This window comes from Pavona decussata, unplaced genomic scaffold, assembly GCF_977016875.1.
Source record: "Pavona decussata unplaced genomic scaffold, jaPavDecu1.1 SCAFFOLD_37, whole genome shotgun sequence".
NCBI classification, from domain to species: Eukaryota; Metazoa; Cnidaria; class Anthozoa; order Scleractinia; family Agariciidae; genus Pavona; species Pavona decussata.
The window spans coordinates 1,281,818-1,302,298 of record NW_028145459.1 but is presented as its reverse complement, the minus strand read 5'-3'; the positions used below and the strand labels follow the sequence as shown (position 1 = coordinate 1,302,298).

The window sequence follows — 20,481 nt, the reverse complement described above, 5'->3', positions numbered from 1 at the left end:
CTGACTTCAAAGAACTCTTGACCGCCGCCATCTTGTGAGCGATTCTCGCGTGACTATGTGGTTGGCAAGGTATGCCGGGTAGCGTCTTGACGGAAAACTTTCCACTAAAAAGTTTCCAACTTGGACTAAAAATTCACGATCAGAAAAAAAGTTAGACGCACGAAAATGTTCCCTGTATTATTTGGACTTTAACATGTTATGCATGTAACACTTTTTGGCGACTTTGAATTAAAATTGGCGCCAATTGATAAACAAAAGTAAGAGAAAATAAATCGTATTCGACAAAAAACGTAGCTGGTCCAGTTGAATGTTCGGGAGCTTTCTAGCAACAGGCCCTTGATTTACTAATTCAGCTGTAAGTTCCATAATTCAAATGCCACTTGATATTTTTTTCATTGGAGCGGTTTCCAATTGAACGTCGTAAAACCAAAACCAAAGTAATTATTTTGGCCAGTCGCAACAGATGTAAACAACACAACGAGCCAATCAGAATCCGAAGCAAATACATGTAACTGGCGCCAAGCGCGGGAAAACGCGTGCAGACAAAACACGGTTGGTTTTGGTTTTGCTTCTCAATGGTTGAGAAAGTGGAGCGAGTTTTGTTAACCAATCACAGAGCGGAATAATGCAAAACCAAAGCAAATGCGAAATTACTTTCGACACTCAACTGAAAACCGCTCTAACAATTCTGACACTTAATGTTACCCAGACAAATACGTGTGAGCCTGTACTAAACAGCTCTTACGTTAAAGAAGGTAATTAGTGAATTTAATTTTGCACTCCTTTCGTCGTTGTTTATAGTTTCAGTAGTTTGCTACCACATCAAAAGCTTGTACTTTACACATAATGTAAATGGCGGTATCATGTTCTTAATACGATAGAAATACATTTATGTATATTATTATATATTCTTGCGCTGAAATTTGTAGTAGAATGAAAAGCGCCCGTGCATGGTTTTGTTTTGATTTGAGTTTTTTTTTTCTCAGTTGTTGATTTATGTTGTTGAACTGGCAATCAAGAACTTGATTGCCTTCTTTGATGATCAATTTAAAGTAAAATTTACATTGTAATTTAATTTAATCTATATGTATAACTAGTTATCACAGACTACCTATGATATATGAGGCGGTTTATTCGAACAAATCTCGTATCCTATTTTAAGCCCACCTCAAATTCATCGGATTGTCTTGTGCAGTGTCATGTAATTTGAAATTTGATTAAATAAATAAATAAATAAATAAATAAATAAATAAATAAATAAATAAATAAAAACAAAGTGTATTCTGGAATTATTAAAAGCTAGATCATTATATAATACAATTCCAAAGTTTTGATTGACTCAGAACAGCCATGCGATATCGAGAATCTTCTTGTTACGTTCTTCGTGTTTTTTACAACAATGAAATCAACAAAATCAAGCAATATCTCTTGGCTGATTTATAATAATTTTTTTTTAATAATTTTATTACGCTGTAGCAACACTACTTACAATACAATGCTTACGATAAAAACGGAAACTAACACAAACACATTTTCATTACAATATTTACACTCTTTACATTGCATTACTGGCCTGTTTCAATTATTACAATTACAACTCGCTTCCAATACAGTATATATTGCAGTGCATTCCCTACATTATTCATTATTACAATGCTAAAAAAAACCCAACAGACATGATAATAATACACATTAAAACTTTTAAATTAATTCATTTCAAATTCTTAAGAAATTCCGGAGCGATTTGAATGCCTGATTGTTGAAATGCTCTTGATCAGAAAAAAGGACCAAAACTTAACACTCAAAGTGACTCTATTCATGCCAAACTCTTTGTATAAACACTTGCATGCTCTTCTTTCGGGACAGCTACTATTAGAGTTATCTTCATAGAGTTATAGCGTGGAGTTAGAGTTCCAAAATCTTGAATTCAAGATTTCGGGACGGCCAAAATCCTGAATCCAAGGTGTTGCTGCCAAAATCTTGAATTCGGGATTTTGGACTGTAAAAATCTTGAATTCAGGATTTTGGCCTTACAAAATCCTGAATTCAGCAGTTCAGCCTTCCAAATTTCCTTTGAATTTTGATCGAGGTGCTTAAATCCAGTGAAGGGTAAAGCGGGAATAGGCGTTTACTCGTTTTAAAATATTTTAATTTAATTAATGCTTTTATTGAAAAAAATACATATAACTACAATACATTGCTAAATGATAGAACAATTGATGCCTACTTAAAATATTTTCCTTACATTTTTAACGCCATTGTTTTGTTTTAATTCATTAATTGATTAATTACTAATTGATTAACAGTATGTATTTCATAGGAAGTAAATGGTGATTAAATTTATATTACTTATCAGGAAGAACGGTATCGCTATTAAACAAGCTAAAATGTGAGTGAACCAAATTAGATCAGCAGGGATTTGCTAAAGCAAAGGCATAGAAAAAACCAGGAAAGATTTATTGCTCGACGTTTCGGGGTCATCGTGACTCCATTATCAAGAACCAAATTAGAGTACAGAAAAAAAGACGAGATAGAAGTCAGGTGGGAAGTGAAATTGAACGTTCGATTTTCCATTGTTCTTGGAGTTTTTAAAATTACAAATTAAATTGGCAACATTCTGGGCGTACGGCGATAAATTGACATACATAAAGTTATTTTTTGGTAAGATGGACGAGAAGATGCAGTTGGCATTGCTGGCGTGGAGAGAGGCACGAAAGGAACTCATAATTTTTCAATAGAAATTCCTAAATGCATAGGGTTACCTTGGTTTTACTCTTTTGAATGAACTACGATATAATTTCTCTGTAAAATTTAATATTAACTGAGCAATCCAAATAGGTATGTTCCAGTGAATCAGTGCATCGGCATTCGCAGCACAGATCTACATTTTTAATTTGAAATCTTTTAAGTTCCTATTTGGTAACTAATATTCTGTGGAACAGTCTCCTATTGTTATCTCCTTATTGTTCCAAATGATAAATTCACTTTTATACAGATCTTGGAAGTTACAACTTAATTCAAGAAAATAGTTCAGCATTTCACAGTAAACAGTAGTACCTGGTTTTTTGATGTCATAGTTGCATTTAAGGAGGGAGGCTAACTAGTCCTCCAGTTCACGCATTAATGCAAGTTAGTGATCCAAAGGGCAGTGAGGACGAAAAAAGGCACAGTGGACAGACCTAACAGATGTTGAGCGAGGACGAGTAATACCGTACACAGGATTCGTCTAAAAAGGAGTTCAGAACGAATAAGTCCACTAAAAGCACAGCTTGTTGACCTTGTTCCATAATTTTTTACTGGTGAACGCTTACTAGGCAGCCAAAGATTTCACTTGCAGAGATAACTACTCATTTCTTCGAATTCTTATTGAGGTGTTTTTTGTCTTTTTATTGCAATAGCAAAATAAGGATAGTAAATTCAGTAAAGAACTGAAAACAAGGAATGGAGAAGGGGCATGAGATTCCCCCATGACTTGACCCATTTCAGATCTTGCTGAACGATTAACAACTGTTTTCACGGGCGCGATTTTTTTCCTTCTATTTTGCCAGGGTATTTCTTGAACAAGAATAAATTAGTTTCCTCGTCACCATGCTCCCACCAATAGCGTAGCTCAATTGCTTACTATGTACACAATCCACAATTCCTTGCCTCACTCTGACGAAGGGCTAAAGCTCGAAGCATCAGCACTCGACTCTTTAAGATGGTCAAATTATTTTATCAACTCTGTTATAAAACCAAACGTTTATTTGTATGCAGACATATCTTGTTCCGTGAGCGAAATGTTTCTGATCAGTAAACTTTGAAGTTTGAGGAACAGCTTATGAGCAATGTTTTAAGGTCAAAAAAGCATTTATATGTGCGCTGAAAGCGCGCAGGACATTGGATGGAAGCCGCGCGGAAATTTTTTAGTTTTCTTATATCTTTTTGGTGCTTTGTCGCACAAACTGAAGATGTGGCTGTCTCTTCAACAACAAAACGCTGTTTCATCTTACAAGCTTAGTGCTGAGAGCTGCGAGGAACGGATAATGTCAAGCTTGAAAAGTACTCATTCATTTATATAGTTTTTAAAGTCAAACATCAGTCAATTTGTTTGTTTTCTTACAAACATTTTTGGTTATAAGATAGCGCGCGTGCTTCCCTATCTAATTCCTATTGGCGACATTATGGTACATTCTCAACATACGCACGGCCTTCAGAGCGGAAAAAAGTTCTGCGCATTAATTTTTCTGCGCATATCCGTTCGCGGGCGCAAGTGAACTGAAAACGCTGCTGTTCGATTTTGTTGTCGTTGTTGAGCAGTGGCTTTGTGGTAAATCTACGTTGTGACCAATTTCATCGAAAATACTATAAAATTGGACCGGGCATTTTACCAGCACCGTGTAAGGACTAGAAGGAAAACTGGACTTGCGGTGCAGGTTACGATACATGACTATAAACACAGCAAAGAGACACTTCTGGTAACTATGTTACCCGAGCTTCATCTCTATTTAATTCTCTATGTTCCTCATTACGAGACAATTCATATTTGGTCTCAGCACAACTGAAATTGAAATAAAATTCTATTTAAAAAATTGCAGCTGGTCAACCTCTGCTCACTGGATGCATTTTTTTTCGTTTCTAAAACAAAATTGCGCGACGAGTGAATGATGGCAAGAGTGCGACCACGGAAGGCTTTGTGAACTTTGTGAAACAAATCCCCGCTGAGCACAGTGACAAAAGGGATTATTTGGGAAGTTTTTCTGCCTTCAGTTGACCTGGGCAGATCAATATTGTTACATATCAGTTGTGTAACTGACCTGAGCTGAGCATACTAGATAGATGTACACACACCGTGTCAAAAACAAACTTTTTTATTGTGCTTATCGTGATCAACTTTTAGCCAATTACACTGGACCGCAAGTAGCGAAAGCTAATCGAGGCGGGCAGTGAAAGACAAAAAGAAATATACAATATATTGAAGAGACATGAACTAAACTAAAGGAAAAAAAGTAGTAAAATATACTAAGAGATCGAAAGTAACGCATCGCATGAAATTGCTCCCTCGACACCGATAATTAGATCCTTGCGAAAAAAAAAAAATTAAAAATCCACTTTGGCAAACTCAGTAATTAACGATTAACTATTTTCCTACACACAGTTGAACTCTCGACCTTAAATATTCAAGGGTTTGCTTATATAGTCCCTTTTTGTAAAAAGGTCCATGACAATAACAGACCCGTAGAGGCGATTTGTTCACATGCCGCGCCGGAACATCGAGGGTTTTAAAATCTTTCTTAAAGTTTAAGAAGCCATACGAAAATTGAACCACAGCAAGGTTACATCTGTAGCTATCTTCTTGTGTGGGATAATTATCGCTACTTACCGGGATATCTGCGATAACATAGTAAATTGTCGAAAATTGGAAAATTAAAATTGTCGCCATTTTTGAAACTTTTGGTGCCCAGCGCTCACGCAGAGTGCGCGTGCTTTTTGCGTTTTTCCGCTCTGAACGCACGGCCGTGCGTCCATCCGATGACGTGTGCAAGTCAGATGGGGAAAGTATGCGCGCGCTATGTTATAAAAAACTTTTTACCGGAAGACAACACCAAAAAAATGTATATTTATAAGAGCTTGTCGAAGGTTTATGAAACGTTAAGATTAAACCGATTTGAGAAACCACTTTCACCTTTTTTTTTGTACAGAGGATTTTGTAATTTATCAGGAACAAACCTGTTTTCCAGGAATCATTTACTTTATTTTCACTATTTTATAAAGGAATTGGTTCATGCTTTTAGCTGTGCGTATACCGAGTTATAGATGCACTTGGGAAGTTTGAAGAACACTCAAGAAGCTAGAGTTGCTCGAGGAGTCACTTTCACGTTCCTCTCGTCCTCTCCAAACAGCTGTTTTACTGTTAGCGCTGATCAATGTTTTAAAAGCCAATAAGAATCGAATTTTAATTTGAACACTGATCCGCGCTAACAATGAATGAATGAATGCATTCTTTGAAACGACTAATGGGTTCAGTTTTCAAACAATCGATCCAGTCTTGGGGGGGTACGCTTGACCTGTACCAGTTTTAATTAAGAGATGTTGCCTCAAGTGACGCATTTCGGCCAATCTCGCCAATCGTAAGAAAGTGGAAATATTTGCCGGTCATAATGTTTCATAGGTATAGCACGACATTTTTAATAAAATTACATGTCAGTCTATATCATATTACACAGGTACATACCCGGCATAAGTAATTTGTTATTTTCGAACTTTCAAAGAAGCCTTCCCGAGGTAAACAATTTCATGAATTTTGACTGTGCATCTCAATAAACACAGTTCATGAGACAGGTGTATGTTAATTTCTGGCATCAGTGACAATGCGCTAATATGGGGAATGAATAATGAATCACTTTGGGCTTAAACTGTTTTGGATATAGGTAGTGAACACCACTGGTTAGACAATAACGAAGAACGATTCTCGTATAGACAGGCAAAAAGGAAACAATAGATATTGATCCGTTCAAGTCAATTGTAAACTGTGTTTCTCGTCAATAATTTAAAAATTGAAAACTTCAATACTACATGCGACACACCTTGACGAAGTGAAGTGGTTTCGTTCCTCTTCTAACAGCAAACAGCAAAGATGTATCTAGTTTACTGGTTAATGTTTTCTGTTGCGGCTGTTTACGCCGTCATTCGCATTGTTGATCCAGACTTGGAAGCCATCAACTTTGCCAAAGCTTTACGTGGAAAGAAACTCAATGGGAGTGTATTTCAAGAGATAACAATGGATTCTGAAGTCTCTTGCCAATGTGCGTGTGTCAAAGAAACCCGTTGTTTGTCTTACAACTTTGGTTCATTGAACGAAGAAGACAACTTTACCTGCCAGTTAAGCGCATCTGATCGATTTACAAGTCATCAGAACTTTACAGACGATGAAAAAATGCTTTATAGGGGGATACAGGTAAGTTTTTTGAAAACCGTAGAATAATATAAAATTAATGTGCTAAGCTTTTAACGACGCTGTAAGTAGAGACTAGAACTGAGTTTGCCACTTAAACATAAGTTTTAAAAAGATGTGTTTCATACATCTTTAGAAGTCTTTTCAAGCACTTTTTTATTTTCCTCGAATCAGAAATTCTTCGACATAAGTTTTTTCAACATATCATCAATAGCTTGTTGTGGCAATGAAGACTACCCAATAAAATTAAAATTCCATGTAAGGCGATGTGAAGAAATAATTAGATCGAGGTAAGACTTAATGCCAAATTTGCAAAAGAAGAACTGATTAATAACGCGAGAGTAGAAATCTTGGATCTTAGCAAGTTTATACTATTCTTATTATTTCAAAGTCATTTTGTGGGAAATACATGGAGCAAAATGTTGAAAAATTGCTTCTGATAGCAAGAACTAACCAGACGTCTGCCAGTTGCATCAAACATGTACTTAAAAGTTGAAAGATGCCAAATAAAAAGGGCTACCGTTCAATCCTTTAAACTGTCCACCCTTATCAGAGAAGAGGAATCGCAATTTTTTAATTCAGTCCTGTTATGACACAGTAAGGTTACCCTATACCCTCAGCGATGTAAGGTTACCCTATACCTTCAGCGATGTAGCTCGTCCGGTTTAAACTGTAGATACCCGAACCCTTATATCAAATTAAAGCTTACTAGAGCTGGCTATCCAACTAAACCAAGAATTTTAAAATAAAATGAATTTGCTGAATTTTTAGCGCTGTTTTCTCAAATCAATTTTTTCACTTGGAGGAGCCACTTCAAAGAGCTAAAACTCAAAAGAAATTTGTTTGTTTGCCTTCAAATTTGGACAGTAGCTAGTTTAGCACACTGATAAACAACAAAAACGTGTCTGCGAATTTTTTCTTTCGAAATATTTTTTCTCCGAGAGCGATTTTTGTCCAATCACTCCACATTTTTTTCATCGTATTTCGAAAATGCTCTATAACTTTTCATTGCAATTGAATATGGCAAAACGCAGACAGGTTTTTTTAGCACTTTGGGTCCGGAAACTGAGGAGCAAATTAAATTAACGAAAAACAAAATTCGCTTTGACTTGTAGCTTTAAAAAGGTAATTTGGACGCTCACATTTAGAGGTCGTGAAAAATTCGACAATTCGTTTTATTTCAAACTTCTTGGTATAGTTTGATAGCCAGCTCTATAAGCTTTAAGAGCGGATGTCTGTAAATATCAACCAGAGGTGTGCAATAGCGAAAAATTCAAAATTCTCAAAAAAATTCACAACATAGCCCACGGTAAACTATTGCAAGAAATACATGTTTTACTTCGATCCGATAATTATTTTTGACGTCAGGCTATGATCTTGAATTCACCGCTCCTGAACCAGGTTTTCGGTGTCTGACACCATATGTTGCGAAGACCTTGTTTTAAAAATCAAACCAGTTTTGTTCCAAACGAAAAACATCCAGTCTGCTAAAGTACATAATTATGGACATCATGAATGGTATGTTACTCATCTGAAGTGAAAATTAAATATTTAGGAGATTTTTCAATATTTACAATTTTTTAAGCGATTTCTCGTGATGCCAAATTGACAAATTTGCGAGGCTAAAATCATCAACTGGTACATGGCGTTGAGGATAAATATTTACACCACGTGAAAGAGCATAATTTCTTCTTTAATTCCGCTTTCAAAACTATGGGCAACACAGAAGGAAATTTTTGAGGCCGCGAATTACAAGTAGTACTTTAGTGAAATTTGAGCTTTTCTGTCACGGCATTCCGTTGCTAAAACTCAGATAAACACAACATGGAAACGTTTCAAACAACAATGGTTTATTAATTCTTGCTACAGGGCACTGCCTGTGCATGGCCTATGCTTATAAGACTATTTTCCTTGGTTTTCTATCTTTTAGGGGCAGTGTCAAAAGATTTTAGCGGAGTTCAAAAGCCGTACACGGGTCAGTTTACGTTGTCAACCGGTCGCAACACTAGTAAATATGGAATAAAATGAAACCAGGACTTCTTTCATTCAATCTTACCTTGAAAAAAATGGAGCAAATAGCTAAGAGTGCAATATAATTCATACCTTTGCGCGGCAACACTGGATGTTTAAGAAATATGGGACATCTATAGGAAACATCGTAACACTTTAGGCCGTTTTAATTTGGTCACAAAGATTGTGTTACATACATTTCACCGGTAGACCGCTGACTTACGTACGCCCACTTACGTGCGCCGTTGTCCACGGGATGGAAAGCGATGTTTCGTCCAGCTAGACCCCAAAGACAATTAATTATATAATCAGTTCAAACTGAGATTGCGGTTTTGGGTTATCACAATTTTATCTGGTTGCGTCTACACTCGCGCAGTTGTTTTGATTTTTGATAAAGTTTTTCAAATTTCAGTCTAACGTAGCCTGCGAATACAGCCGCCTCTCCTCGAGGGGCGTTTCGCGCCCGGGGGGTGGGGGGGTACTCCCCTATATGGGCTATACGGGGACGTGCCGCTGGATAGGGTATGGTTTTTGGCCCCTCTGTCCTGAACAGGGTATATAATTTCAAGCGAGTCTGTCCCGGACCCGTCCTAGACAGGATATGATTGCAAAACTGTCGTCGAGTATTTGGCAATCCGAAATAAGAGACGTTAGTCTGCATTTATTTTAGTGAACAATGCTTCACGTCAATTGAGTTTCCACTTAAGGTTAACCGCTGTTAATGCGAAATTTTGGTATTTTTCACCATCACTTCTAGGAAGTGTATTATTTTATCTGTTGTAATTGGTATTCGCGAGTCAATGCGTGGAACATCACGTCCGGTAAGTGACAGTGGGCCTTTAAATGTTATTACTATCACCAATAAACACTTGTGTAACGCAAGAGCTAGATGTGTCCTCTGTCCTAAATAGGGTCTTAAAATTGAGGACATTGTCCTACACAGGGTAGGTATTTAAGGTTATTTTCGTCCCAAACAGGGTCAGGGTTTCAAACCCCCAGCGGCACCCCTACACCCAAACATGGGTCAAGTGCCCCCCCCCCCCCCCCGGGGTTTCGCGAGGCTACCATGAATGCTACTCAAGGAGAGTTAAAACCAATGTGACTGTCTAGTTCATCAGGATAAGACCCAATTTTCAATTTATTGTTCACAAAAATTGTCTGTTGTATGATAGTTTTCATACGATAAAAGAAAGTTCATCCATCAGTAATGGAATTTGAGCAGACAAAGTATGGTTTCTTTGGCCTTACAGTCGAACTAGGTCAAGCGTACCCCCCTATATTCTATTAATGAATCTATATTTGAAAATTGAACCCGTTCGTCGTTTCAAGTATTCAAATCAAAATTAGATTTCTGATTGGATTATACGAACCAAATAATGCATGAAACCAGAAAACCAGAAAGCCCGCGGGAAAAACCCCTCTCAATATATTCAGAGCGGCAATTCTTGATTTATATAACAGTGGATTTTCCAAAAAACAGATTTCTCGTGATTTACAGCAGTCAACGCGTACTGTCAGAGAGAAAATTCGCCATTTTAAACCGGGCACGGTGGGTCCTGTCGCGTAAATTTAAACTCACTAATGATCACTAAATGAACATTTTACGTTTGTATACTTGCGTTTTTTTCGTTAGTTATTCAAAAACAAAAATGAAAAAGGACTGGAAGCGTTTTATTATTACAAACGGTTCCCTTTTTGAGGTATATGCAAATTAATTTAGCGAAAAGTATGCGAACTCACAGTGAAAGATGTCCATTTCAGTTGACCTTCGACAATGGCAGCACATGTGTTGCGCTATTCGTCGACGTATAATGGACAGTCTGGTGAAATAATAATATATACCAAACTTTTTCATGCTACAAGGTAGGTAATGCTATACATGAAAGATAAATTGGAATTTTTCAGCCCGACTCATTTGCAAGCGCTTGACTTTGTGCTCTTGCCATGACCAAATTTGCATAACGAATTATTTGAATGTGTCAACAACATGCAGGAACAGTTTGAACGAACGAGCTGTTTCAAATGTACTGTAGTTTGAATTTTACAGGCTATTGCTTTCACTGTTAGCGCGGATCTATGTTCTGCGAATTTTAATTTGATCATTGATCTGCGTTAACAATGAATAAATGAATACGACTAATGGGTTCAATTTTCAAATAATCGATCCATTAATAGAGTCTAGGGGGGTACGCTTGACCTGGTTCGACTGTAATGGGTCAAAGTAAAAAAAAATGAAGTTTAGTCAGTTAGTTATGTCACTTTGTAGAACTGGCTTTACAGCCAAAGGAGCGTAGCTGTGCCGTCCAGGCTGTGAAACCCTGGCCCTCTTTCTGGCAAAAATTGCTCCCCCTTCGTCCCTCCCTTATTCCTGCTGACAATGTACTGTGGTCGACTGTAGCAGGTGTGAGTCGTACTGCAGGAATTGGGGAAAATAGGGACGACAGTGGTGACGCAACCCCGTTTCCCTCCTCGCTCTTACCCTGCCGCCTCTCCACTAAGCTCCCCATTCCGTTACGTCGGGAAACTGTGATAGTGACAAAGCACAGGGCCAAATAACTTTAAAACAAGATGCCCGGCTAATGGCATTAACACGGAATGCTTAATGTAGCCCCAATTATTCCCCATTGTATGTTTCGCAGATATTTCAAAACTATCCTCCCTTGGCAATTGAAATAATTGTCTAAATGGTTTTATTCAGATGTATTACGTGATACTTATCGTTGTGTTACTAGGAATCATACCAGAAATAACTCTGCAATAACGACATGACCCCGCTGAACTGGTTTGGCTTCCTCTAGCTCTAATCCTTCGCGTTGATTATTCCATCTGTTTTTGAAAGCAGAGTTTCTTCGCCGTGAACTCTTCCAATTTCCACCGTTTCAACTGTTGAGTACTAACTAGAAGTTATTTCGATTTACCGCTTGGAAAAGGTTTGTTTTCTCTCTGGAAACGGCAGATCAGAGTCTTTACTGTCTTAATTTTATACATGTGGCCGCCATTGAACAAAAACAACTTTTCGAAATGATGACTTGCTTTGACGTCACACAGGTAGAGATAAGTGGTTCTCCTCCCTCGTGATATACGCGCCGATAATAGATTTTGATTGGGCTGCTTTTGTTCAAGACAATCAGAACAATAAATCCCTTCTGGGAGAGGGTAGAATTTAATCAAGGTTTAATGAATAAATCAAATAATGATTTGACGTCACACAGGAAGGGATGAGTGGGTCTCCTCTCTCGTGATATGTGCCCGAATAATAGATTTTGATTGGCCTGCTTTTGTTGGAGACAATCAGAACAATACATCCCTACTTGGGGGAGGAGATATTTTAACGCATAAATTAATTTGTCGATTTGTGACTACGACGAAGAAAAAAAAGATACCCGACCGAAACCTAGACACGTCATGCCCTGCGGGCATTCCGTGTAAAAAATCATTTAAAATCATAAATGTGTGTGGATGTAATAACCCGTTCAGAATCAAATTGCAAGCGTTATTACTCAGGAGTTTTGCGTTACAGTAATTCGATACCTGCTCTGCCTACGAGAAGCTCCGCCTCAGTTTTCAGTGTTCAGTCAGCAAACCCCGTGGCCCTTGGATAGTTTCGAATGTCTGTGCCACAATCTCTCATTGGAATACATTGGGTATTCGCTGGATTTCCAACACTTTGTCCACATTGTCCTCCAATAATTGAAGCATACTCACACGATACCATTTCGGCTCAATTTGTTTGAACGCCGTGAAACCAGAATCGAGCATTTTAAAAGTTGGATTGCAGAGCAAGATAAACAAACTGAAGCGATCTGAATACCAACGTGGGCTAACTGCACGTTTAGAAAGTTCAGTGACAGAAAATACAGCTCACAAGTAAATCGCAGTTACAGTTTGTATGGAAGGGGCAGTGAAAAATTACCCTTGGCATGCGCCCGGGGGGTACCATTCGAGCAGAGGCCCTTTAATCTTCCTAGATAAGTCAAAGGGTCTCTGTTCGCAGGGTACCCGGGGGGTAAACCTTTATATAAAAATTGACGGGGGTGATCGTAGCTTTCGGGGGTTAAAATTCGTGGTTTGGTACCTGTCAAAGGTATGGCGGTACCTTTTAGCCAGTTTTAGGGTATTGAGCGAAAACATATAAGAGAAAGTTATTATAAATATCAGCCGTCAACTATCTGGACTTAGCGTATTCATTTTAGAATTGGTACCACTAAGTGGGAAAATTATACAGACCACGGCTACAAAACAAATTCTGGTACCTTTTGTGGTACTTTTCAAAATTTATGAGGATCAACTCGTCAATTTGATATAGGAGTCCCCCTCCCCCTGGGGGCAAGTGGTCTGCGCAAACTGTAACGCAATCTTTGCCGTTAAATGTATTTTTAAATCGCGGCAAAATGCATATATCGTTCCTGATTGATGTGATGATTTCTACAATGTACAGAAGGCTCGCTAAAAAGGTATGAATTACGTAGCACTTGTAGCTATAGTTTCATTTGTTCTAAAGTAAGATTCAACGCAAAACATTCTGGTCCGAATTCAAAACGTTGACTACGTAAACTGACCTTTGTGACCTTTATACGCTTTTGAACTCGGGGTCTAATAAAACTGCTACGATCTTTTGTGCCTGCCCGAAATGATTAAAAACCATGGAAAGTAATATTATGAACGTGGGCCAAAACCTCTAGCAAGTACCAACAAACAATTGTTGTTTGAAACGTTTTCATGTTGTGTTTATCTGAGTTTTAGCAACGGAATGCCGTGACAGAAAAGCTCAAATTTCACTAAAGTACTACTTGTAATTCGCGGCCTCAAAAATTTCCTTCTGTGTTGCCCATAGTTTTGAAAGCGGATTTTATAAGAAGAAATTATGCTCTTTCACGTGGTGTAAATCTTTATCCTCAACGCCATGTACCAGTTGATGATTTTAGCCTCGCAAATTTGTCAATTTGGCATCACGAGAAATCGCTTAAAAAATTGTAAATATTGAAAAATCTCCTAAATATTTAATTTTCACTTCAGATGAGTAACATACCATTCATGATGTCCATAATTATGTACTTTAGCAGACTGGATGTTTTTCGTTTGGAACAAAACTGGTTTGATTTTTAAAACAAGGTCTTCGCAACATATGGTGTCAGACACTGAAAACCTGGTTCAGGAGCGGTGAATTCAAGATCATAGCCTGACGTCAAAAATAATTATTGGATCGAAGTAAAACATGTATTTCTTGCAATAGTTTACCGTGGGCTATGTTGTGAATTTTTTTGAGAATTTTGAATTTTTCGCTATTGCACACCTCTGGTTGATGTTTACAGACATCCGCTCTTAATTTGATATAGGGGTTTAGGTATCTACAGTTTAAACTGGACGCGCTACATCGCTTAAACGCGAGACACCTCTGAAGGAATAGGGCAACCTTCATCTGTTTAGATTTGTATAATGTTTAAAAAACGAGTAGTAGTGTTTTCTGATCGGGTTTGAGACCCGACTAAACACGTGCTGCGAGTTTTTTGAACGGCTTCAAAAACATTCCTGGAGAAGCGCTTGTCAATAGAGTTCATAATAATTATGCTTTTCTTCGATTTTCTGTACATTGGAAAGTAGCATACGAGAAAAAGACCGCATACTATTGAGAAGTGTTTTATCAGATGATAAAACACCATATACTGATAAGAAGGAGGTTTATCGATATTTTGGTTTACGACACGATTTATGAAAGAAACAAAGTCACTCCACCTCATGTATTATCGACCATTTGATAGATCAATGGCCTATGAATTATTAATACGTTTTTGAAGACTATGGAGGATCATTGAGTTGATAATAAAAAAAGTGGCTAGTTTCTTTTCTGTTTCCACTGCTAATGTTGAAGCTTTTCACCCTCATGAAATCGGTCTAGAATGGCTAACATTCTAGAGCTAGAGACAACGAACAACGACCGGACGACTTCAGCTTTAGGCCTGTTCATATGAGCTCGGTGAATTACTTTGCATATTTGTCTTGTGCTGAACATGCGCACAATAACTACAAATATAGAAAGGGGAATATCCACCCAAACAGCCTTTGACACCAACACCTGCTGTATCACCTGCAAGTTATCAAACATGCCATATAGGCCCAGGAATGTTTGGTTTGAGCAACTGAATTGATAGAATTTGGCCACCCTAAAGTGATTCGCACGCTCGAAACGTCAGCTCTCGAATCTGTTTACAGTGGCCAAATAATAATCATAATCATAATAATAATAATAATAATAATAATAATAATAATAATAATAATAATAATAATAATAATCTTTATTTATATAGCGTTATTTCTACTAAGAAACCAATAACGCTTTACAATAATAACACGTATAAAATATGTGATAACAATACATGAACATAATAGATAACAGTAACACCTAAAATGTACAAAGACTATAATATGAATAACTAATCAAGATAAATATTTACAAGAAAAATAATTCAACAATTTAAAAAATTAACTTTGTCAACTCTGTTCATAAACCAAACGTTCTTTTCCACTTCCGAACCAACGCAGAACCACAGATTCTTTAGATACTGACCCCTTATCTATTTATTAAGGCTCAGTCGAGGATTCTTTTTTTAAAATACTAACAGAGCATCTGTGAGTCTGACAGCACGCCTTGTGGTGACAAAGGAATCTGCATCCCTGAATATTATGAGGACGGCTTTCACTGCAAATGTGCCACCGGTTACACAGGGATACCATGTGGTAAGTCATTTTTTACAATAACTGTCCAAATTCCCGCGCGCTGATTGGCTCGTAGCTATTGTCTATAAGAGTACAGACAATAAAAATGACGTCAGATGTAACGCGCGCGCTTTCTCAACGAAAAAAATAGCCAATTCCGCTCGTACTTTTCCATGTTATTGTAAAAAACAAATCGACGGCAGTTTTCTATGGTCTATACTCTTATAGACCATAAAATGACGCCATAAAATGTCCAAAACTTGGCAGTGAAACCACTCGCCTGCGGCTCGTGGTTCCACTTGAGTTTTGAACATTTTTTGGCGTCATTTTATGGTCTATAAGAGTATAGACCATAGAAAACTGCCGTCGATTTGTTAAATACATTATGTTCAAAAACGTTCCCCTGAGGTTCACAAAATAAGCTGATGAATTCAGTGTCGGTGATTTCCAAAAGTTGACGATCCGTCGTTGAAGATTGTAAATTTTACACATATTCCAAAAACTATAAAAATTGACCGAAATATCATGAAATCCAGAGCAGAAAGATACTTAACTAAACTAAAAATCTTACTACAACGAAATGAACGTTTTTTAAAATAAAATAGGATAAGTCAAAACCCTGAAAGACCGACCTGTCAACATTTGATTGCAATGACAACAATAATTTTTATTAAAAAAATATAGGTCATACAAGGGATATACTCAGATGAATTTCAGCCAAATTAAGAAGTTTGGATGATTTAAAAAAAACATTGAAATAATCTTTAAATTTCGTGTTCTCATTCAATAACAAAATGGCTACGTTCAAATTTTTCTACACGCAGAGCCAATTAAAAGCTGCTCTCAGCTTCTTCAAACTGGAATCAATACCAGTGGTGTGTACACCATTATTCCAGATGGCGGAAAACCGATACAAGTGCTGTGTGATATGACCACGGTCGGTGGCGGTTGGACCGTTTTTCAGAGACGTTTGAACGGCTCTGTTGATTTTTTCCTCGATTGGAAGTCCTACAAAAATGGGTTTGGAAATCTGGGCGGCGAGTTCTGGCTTGGAAACGACAAACTTCATCGTTTGACAGCCGCTGGTGACATGAAACTGAGAGTTGATCTGGAGGACTTTGATGGGAACATCGCTTACGCCGAATACACAACTTTTAAGGTGGGAGACGAGGGGGATAAATATCGGCTTTTGATTGGAGGATACAGTGGTACGGCTGGCGATTCAATGATATCGTGGCACAAGTAAGATAGACAATCCAATTAAGTTGATATTGAATGTTAAATAATTAACGAAAACTAATTTGCGATGGTAAAATAGCCAAGCATTTCATAATTAACTTTACCTGAAAAGTATTTAATGGCAACACGACTGATACTGACCGATCACAGCAATTTTAAGGTGGCAGACGAGGGAGATAAATACCGACTTTTGATTGATGGATACAAAGGGACAGCTGGTTGTTGAGTAAGTGACAAGCAGGCAAATACCAACGAAAGAAAGTAGCTCGTACTCTATCAAGCTGATCATTTCTATAATACATACGTGCGTGTGTGTTTTAACTAAAGGGATTGGTGTCAATGCTTTTTGACATCTTGATCACAACACCACTCTTAGTTAATTTGATAAAATTAAACACATTTAGGTGTTGTGATGACAGCAGTCGTCATGAAGGTAATCGATCAATCTTCACCATTATTAGATGCAGTGTAAAATAAACCTTTGAAGATTTTTGTTTGTCCCCCAGCAAATTAGTTTTGAGTCCTCTAAATCAGCAGGCCAAAACGTTACTGTCGCAACTTCGATAGTTCTATTTTAAAAATGTTCTATTTTTATTTCTCTCCTCTTTTCAGCGGTATGCAGTTTTCTACCAAAGATCAAGATAACGACAAAAATAAGGCTTTGTCATGTGCTGAGAGGTACAAAGGCGCTTGGTGGTACAACGCATGTCACAGATCCAACCTTAACGGACAGTACCTTGGCGGACAACATCGCTCAAACGCTGATGGGATCAATTGGTTTACCTTCAGGGGACATAGTTTTTCCTTGAAACGTGCTGAGATGATGATAAGACCAAACACTGAATGAGAACGAACCATCCTTACAGCGGATGAATTACTGTTGTTATAAAGCTAAGGATGTTAAGGTTTAGTTGTTACTTAGTTCACAATGATGGTTATTAACCTGGCTTATTGTTTTTACCGATTTCTTGCTACCAGTTTAATAGTGTTTTTATGCTTGCCTTATAAATCACTTCTCTTGTCAGAACCACTGGTACTCTCTGACGTTGTACAACACAAGAAAACGTTATGCGAATCTTATCATGTTACTAGTTAGCGTAGCTGACTGTATAGTTTGCCTGATCTCCTTGGAGGTACAGACCCAAGTAACGACGGAATATATGAGTCATGAATTTATCCGTTCTTGCAGATTCCGCACCCTCCCCCCCACCCCACCCCCTCTCCTCTATAACTTCGCAACTATAGAAGCTATGACAAGGAGGCTTGGAGGATAGATTCTAGAACGGAAGGGGATGACGTCATATGACGAGATAATTACGTCATGATTACCAAATGGCGGCCAACTTGGATCCGCCATCTTGGATTTCTGGATTCCTGAAAGCGCCAAAATTAAGCAAAAAGTGATTACAACTAATAAAGGAACACGAACATGAGATAAAATCACAAACGTTACGTAAGAAAAGTAATTTTTCTTCATTTTAAAAAGTGATTTTCCATTATCTGAAAAAAGTGCCTGTCAAAACATGGTTGCCATAGAAACCTTAAAGTAAATGAACACTAACATACCACATCAAACTTTCCCGCATAAATTTCCTTAAAAGTCCTGAAAGTTTATGGCGTTTGAGCAAATATTAAAAAAGTTATTTATGTTCAAAGTCGTCGAGAGCACCTCTCCGGTCTAGATAGGTTTAAGTTGCGTATTAAAATAACTCCGAGGGTCTTTCTTCTATTTAATCTTTCACCCGCTGTTCAAATACATGTTTCATAAATTCATATTGACTTAGGCCCAGTTCAGACGCCGAACTTTTCATGAGCTGAACTTTATTCAAATTAAGGTCGGCCCAAATCACGAAAATCCCGCTTTTTGATTCAGACGCCGAACTTAATTTACTTGAAGCAAAACTAATCGAAATGTCTGCGTTTTTTTTTTTATTTATTTCATTTTTTTGTTTGAAATACGTTATAATAATTTATGCATTAGGTTCGGCTCATGAAAAGTTCCGCGTCTGAACCGGGCCTAAGTCACCCTTCACGCTTCACAGGTAAATCACGAACTCACGATATAACGACCTCCCAGTTGACTTGATAGCTCAGTTTATAGAGCACTATACCGGCATCGAAGAGGTCATATGGTCGAATGCCGACTTTCACAGGTTTTCTTTTCGCAACTGCTTACTGTATAAGTTGCTAAAATAACTGCGATCTAAGCCTTTGTTCTACTTAACCTTTCACGGGCAGTTGAAATATATTCTCAAATTAGTGTTCTGGGTAGCTTTCTTCCCTAATTAAGTTGATTTTTATGTTTTTCTTCATATGCTTTATATTTGTGGCAAAATCTGAAAGTGGGTTGTTGTTGTTGTTGTTGTTGTTGTTGTTAAACAGAATGAACGCCATTGTCTTTCAATTTGTCGCGCAACAACAGCTGTTGCATTGAAAGTTGAGATTGTTTTTTGCCCTTATCAACACCACCGCGTGCAACAAATATTCGTGTTGCAGAAAGTAGACGCAGCCTCTAGTTTTTGCAACATGAAATTTGTTGCACGTTAAGGTACTAATACGGAAAACAATCAATCTCAACATGCAAAGCATGAACCTGAAAAACTTTTTTAATATTTGAGCAAACGGCATGAAACTTTAGGGAGTGTAAAGGAAATTTATCTGGAAAGAAGTTGATGTTATCGTTACTGTTCATTTGCTTTGATGTCGTAAATAGTCGTAGTACTGTATATGTACCCATGAAATGAATAACAAATATTCTAGACTCTTGTTTAATTGCTGTTACATCAAACCTGCCTTCAAAGAATATTTAAAAAACTTGAATTCTGTTTTAAATTTACCACCGTCACTTTAATTCGTTGGCGTTTTCTTTTCCCTCGTCGGTTACTTTTGATGTATGTTGGTTCAGCATAAAACGAAGATACAGACCATACGAAACAGCCATTCAAAATGTTAGACGTCAATTGAATAAGTAGCCATGTTAAATTTTAGCATGTGGTTTACATAGAGGTGTGAGAGATGTGCAAGTGCATATGATTATAGTAAACTGAAATAGCATGATGCTCGTACAGGTGATAATTTATAACTTAATTCGTAGTGTACCGCAATCAGAGGTAAAGTATAGCTAACTCGGAGAGCAATGTATTTGCCCTAAGAATATACTGAAAAAAGCTAGAGGCCTCAAAAAGTTTCATTTTATAGTTGGTCAGTCAAAAACTGAAGAATTGGACATGATAAATAGGGAGATGCTGATGCGTTTAAAGGAAATTAGTGATCCAATGTGCAAAGGGTACGACAGACACAGCGAGCAGAGCTATCAGGTGTACAGCGAGTATTCCTCTTCAGGTCAAACAAGTGCTGAGTCCTGTGTGGCAGCAGAAGTGTCAGTGATGAACCGCACCCTAGACCGCGCTGTATAATTGTCACTGGTGAACGCTGTTTAAGCAGCCAAAGAATTCACTTGCAGAGATAACTAACTCACTCCTTGGAATTTTTATTGTGGTGTTTTTCATCTTTTTTATTGAGTTGGCGAATAAGGACGGTAAATTCAGTTACGAACTGAAAACAAGGAATGGAGAGAAGACATG

The 20,481-nt window shown here is 37.6% G+C and overlaps 1 protein-coding gene across 1 annotated transcript; it reads left to right on the top strand.

The window, feature by feature from the left end:
• The first annotated feature begins 6,616 nt into the window (after nucleotides 1-6,616).
• LOC146483926 (ficolin-2-like) lies at nucleotides 6,617-18,043 on the top strand. Its single transcript, XM_085105266.1, has 4 exons — nucleotides 6,617-6,937; nucleotides 15,565-15,679; nucleotides 16,483-16,900; nucleotides 17,510-18,043. Exons 1-4 carry the CDS (start codon nucleotides 6,617-6,619, stop codon nucleotides 17,742-17,744), a joined length of 1,089 nt encoding a protein of 362 aa, XP_084961392.1. The 3' UTR covers nucleotides 17,745-18,043.
• Nucleotides 18,044-20,481: the final 2,438 nt, after the last annotated feature.

Bases quoted from the DNA above. Each gene is read 5' to 3' on its own strand.
- LOC146483926 (XM_085105266.1), top strand. From the start codon at position 6,617: ATGTATCTAGTTTACTGGTTAATGTTTTCTGTTGCGGCTGTTTACGCC. The intron at 6,938-15,564 runs GTAAGTTTTTTG...AAATACTAACAG, and splicing joins TGCTTTATAGGGGGATACAG to AGCATCTGTGAGTCTGACAG. The intron at 16,901-17,509 runs GTAAGATAGACA...TCCTCTTTTCAG, and splicing joins TCAATGATATCGTGGCACAA to CGGTATGCAGTTTTCTACCA.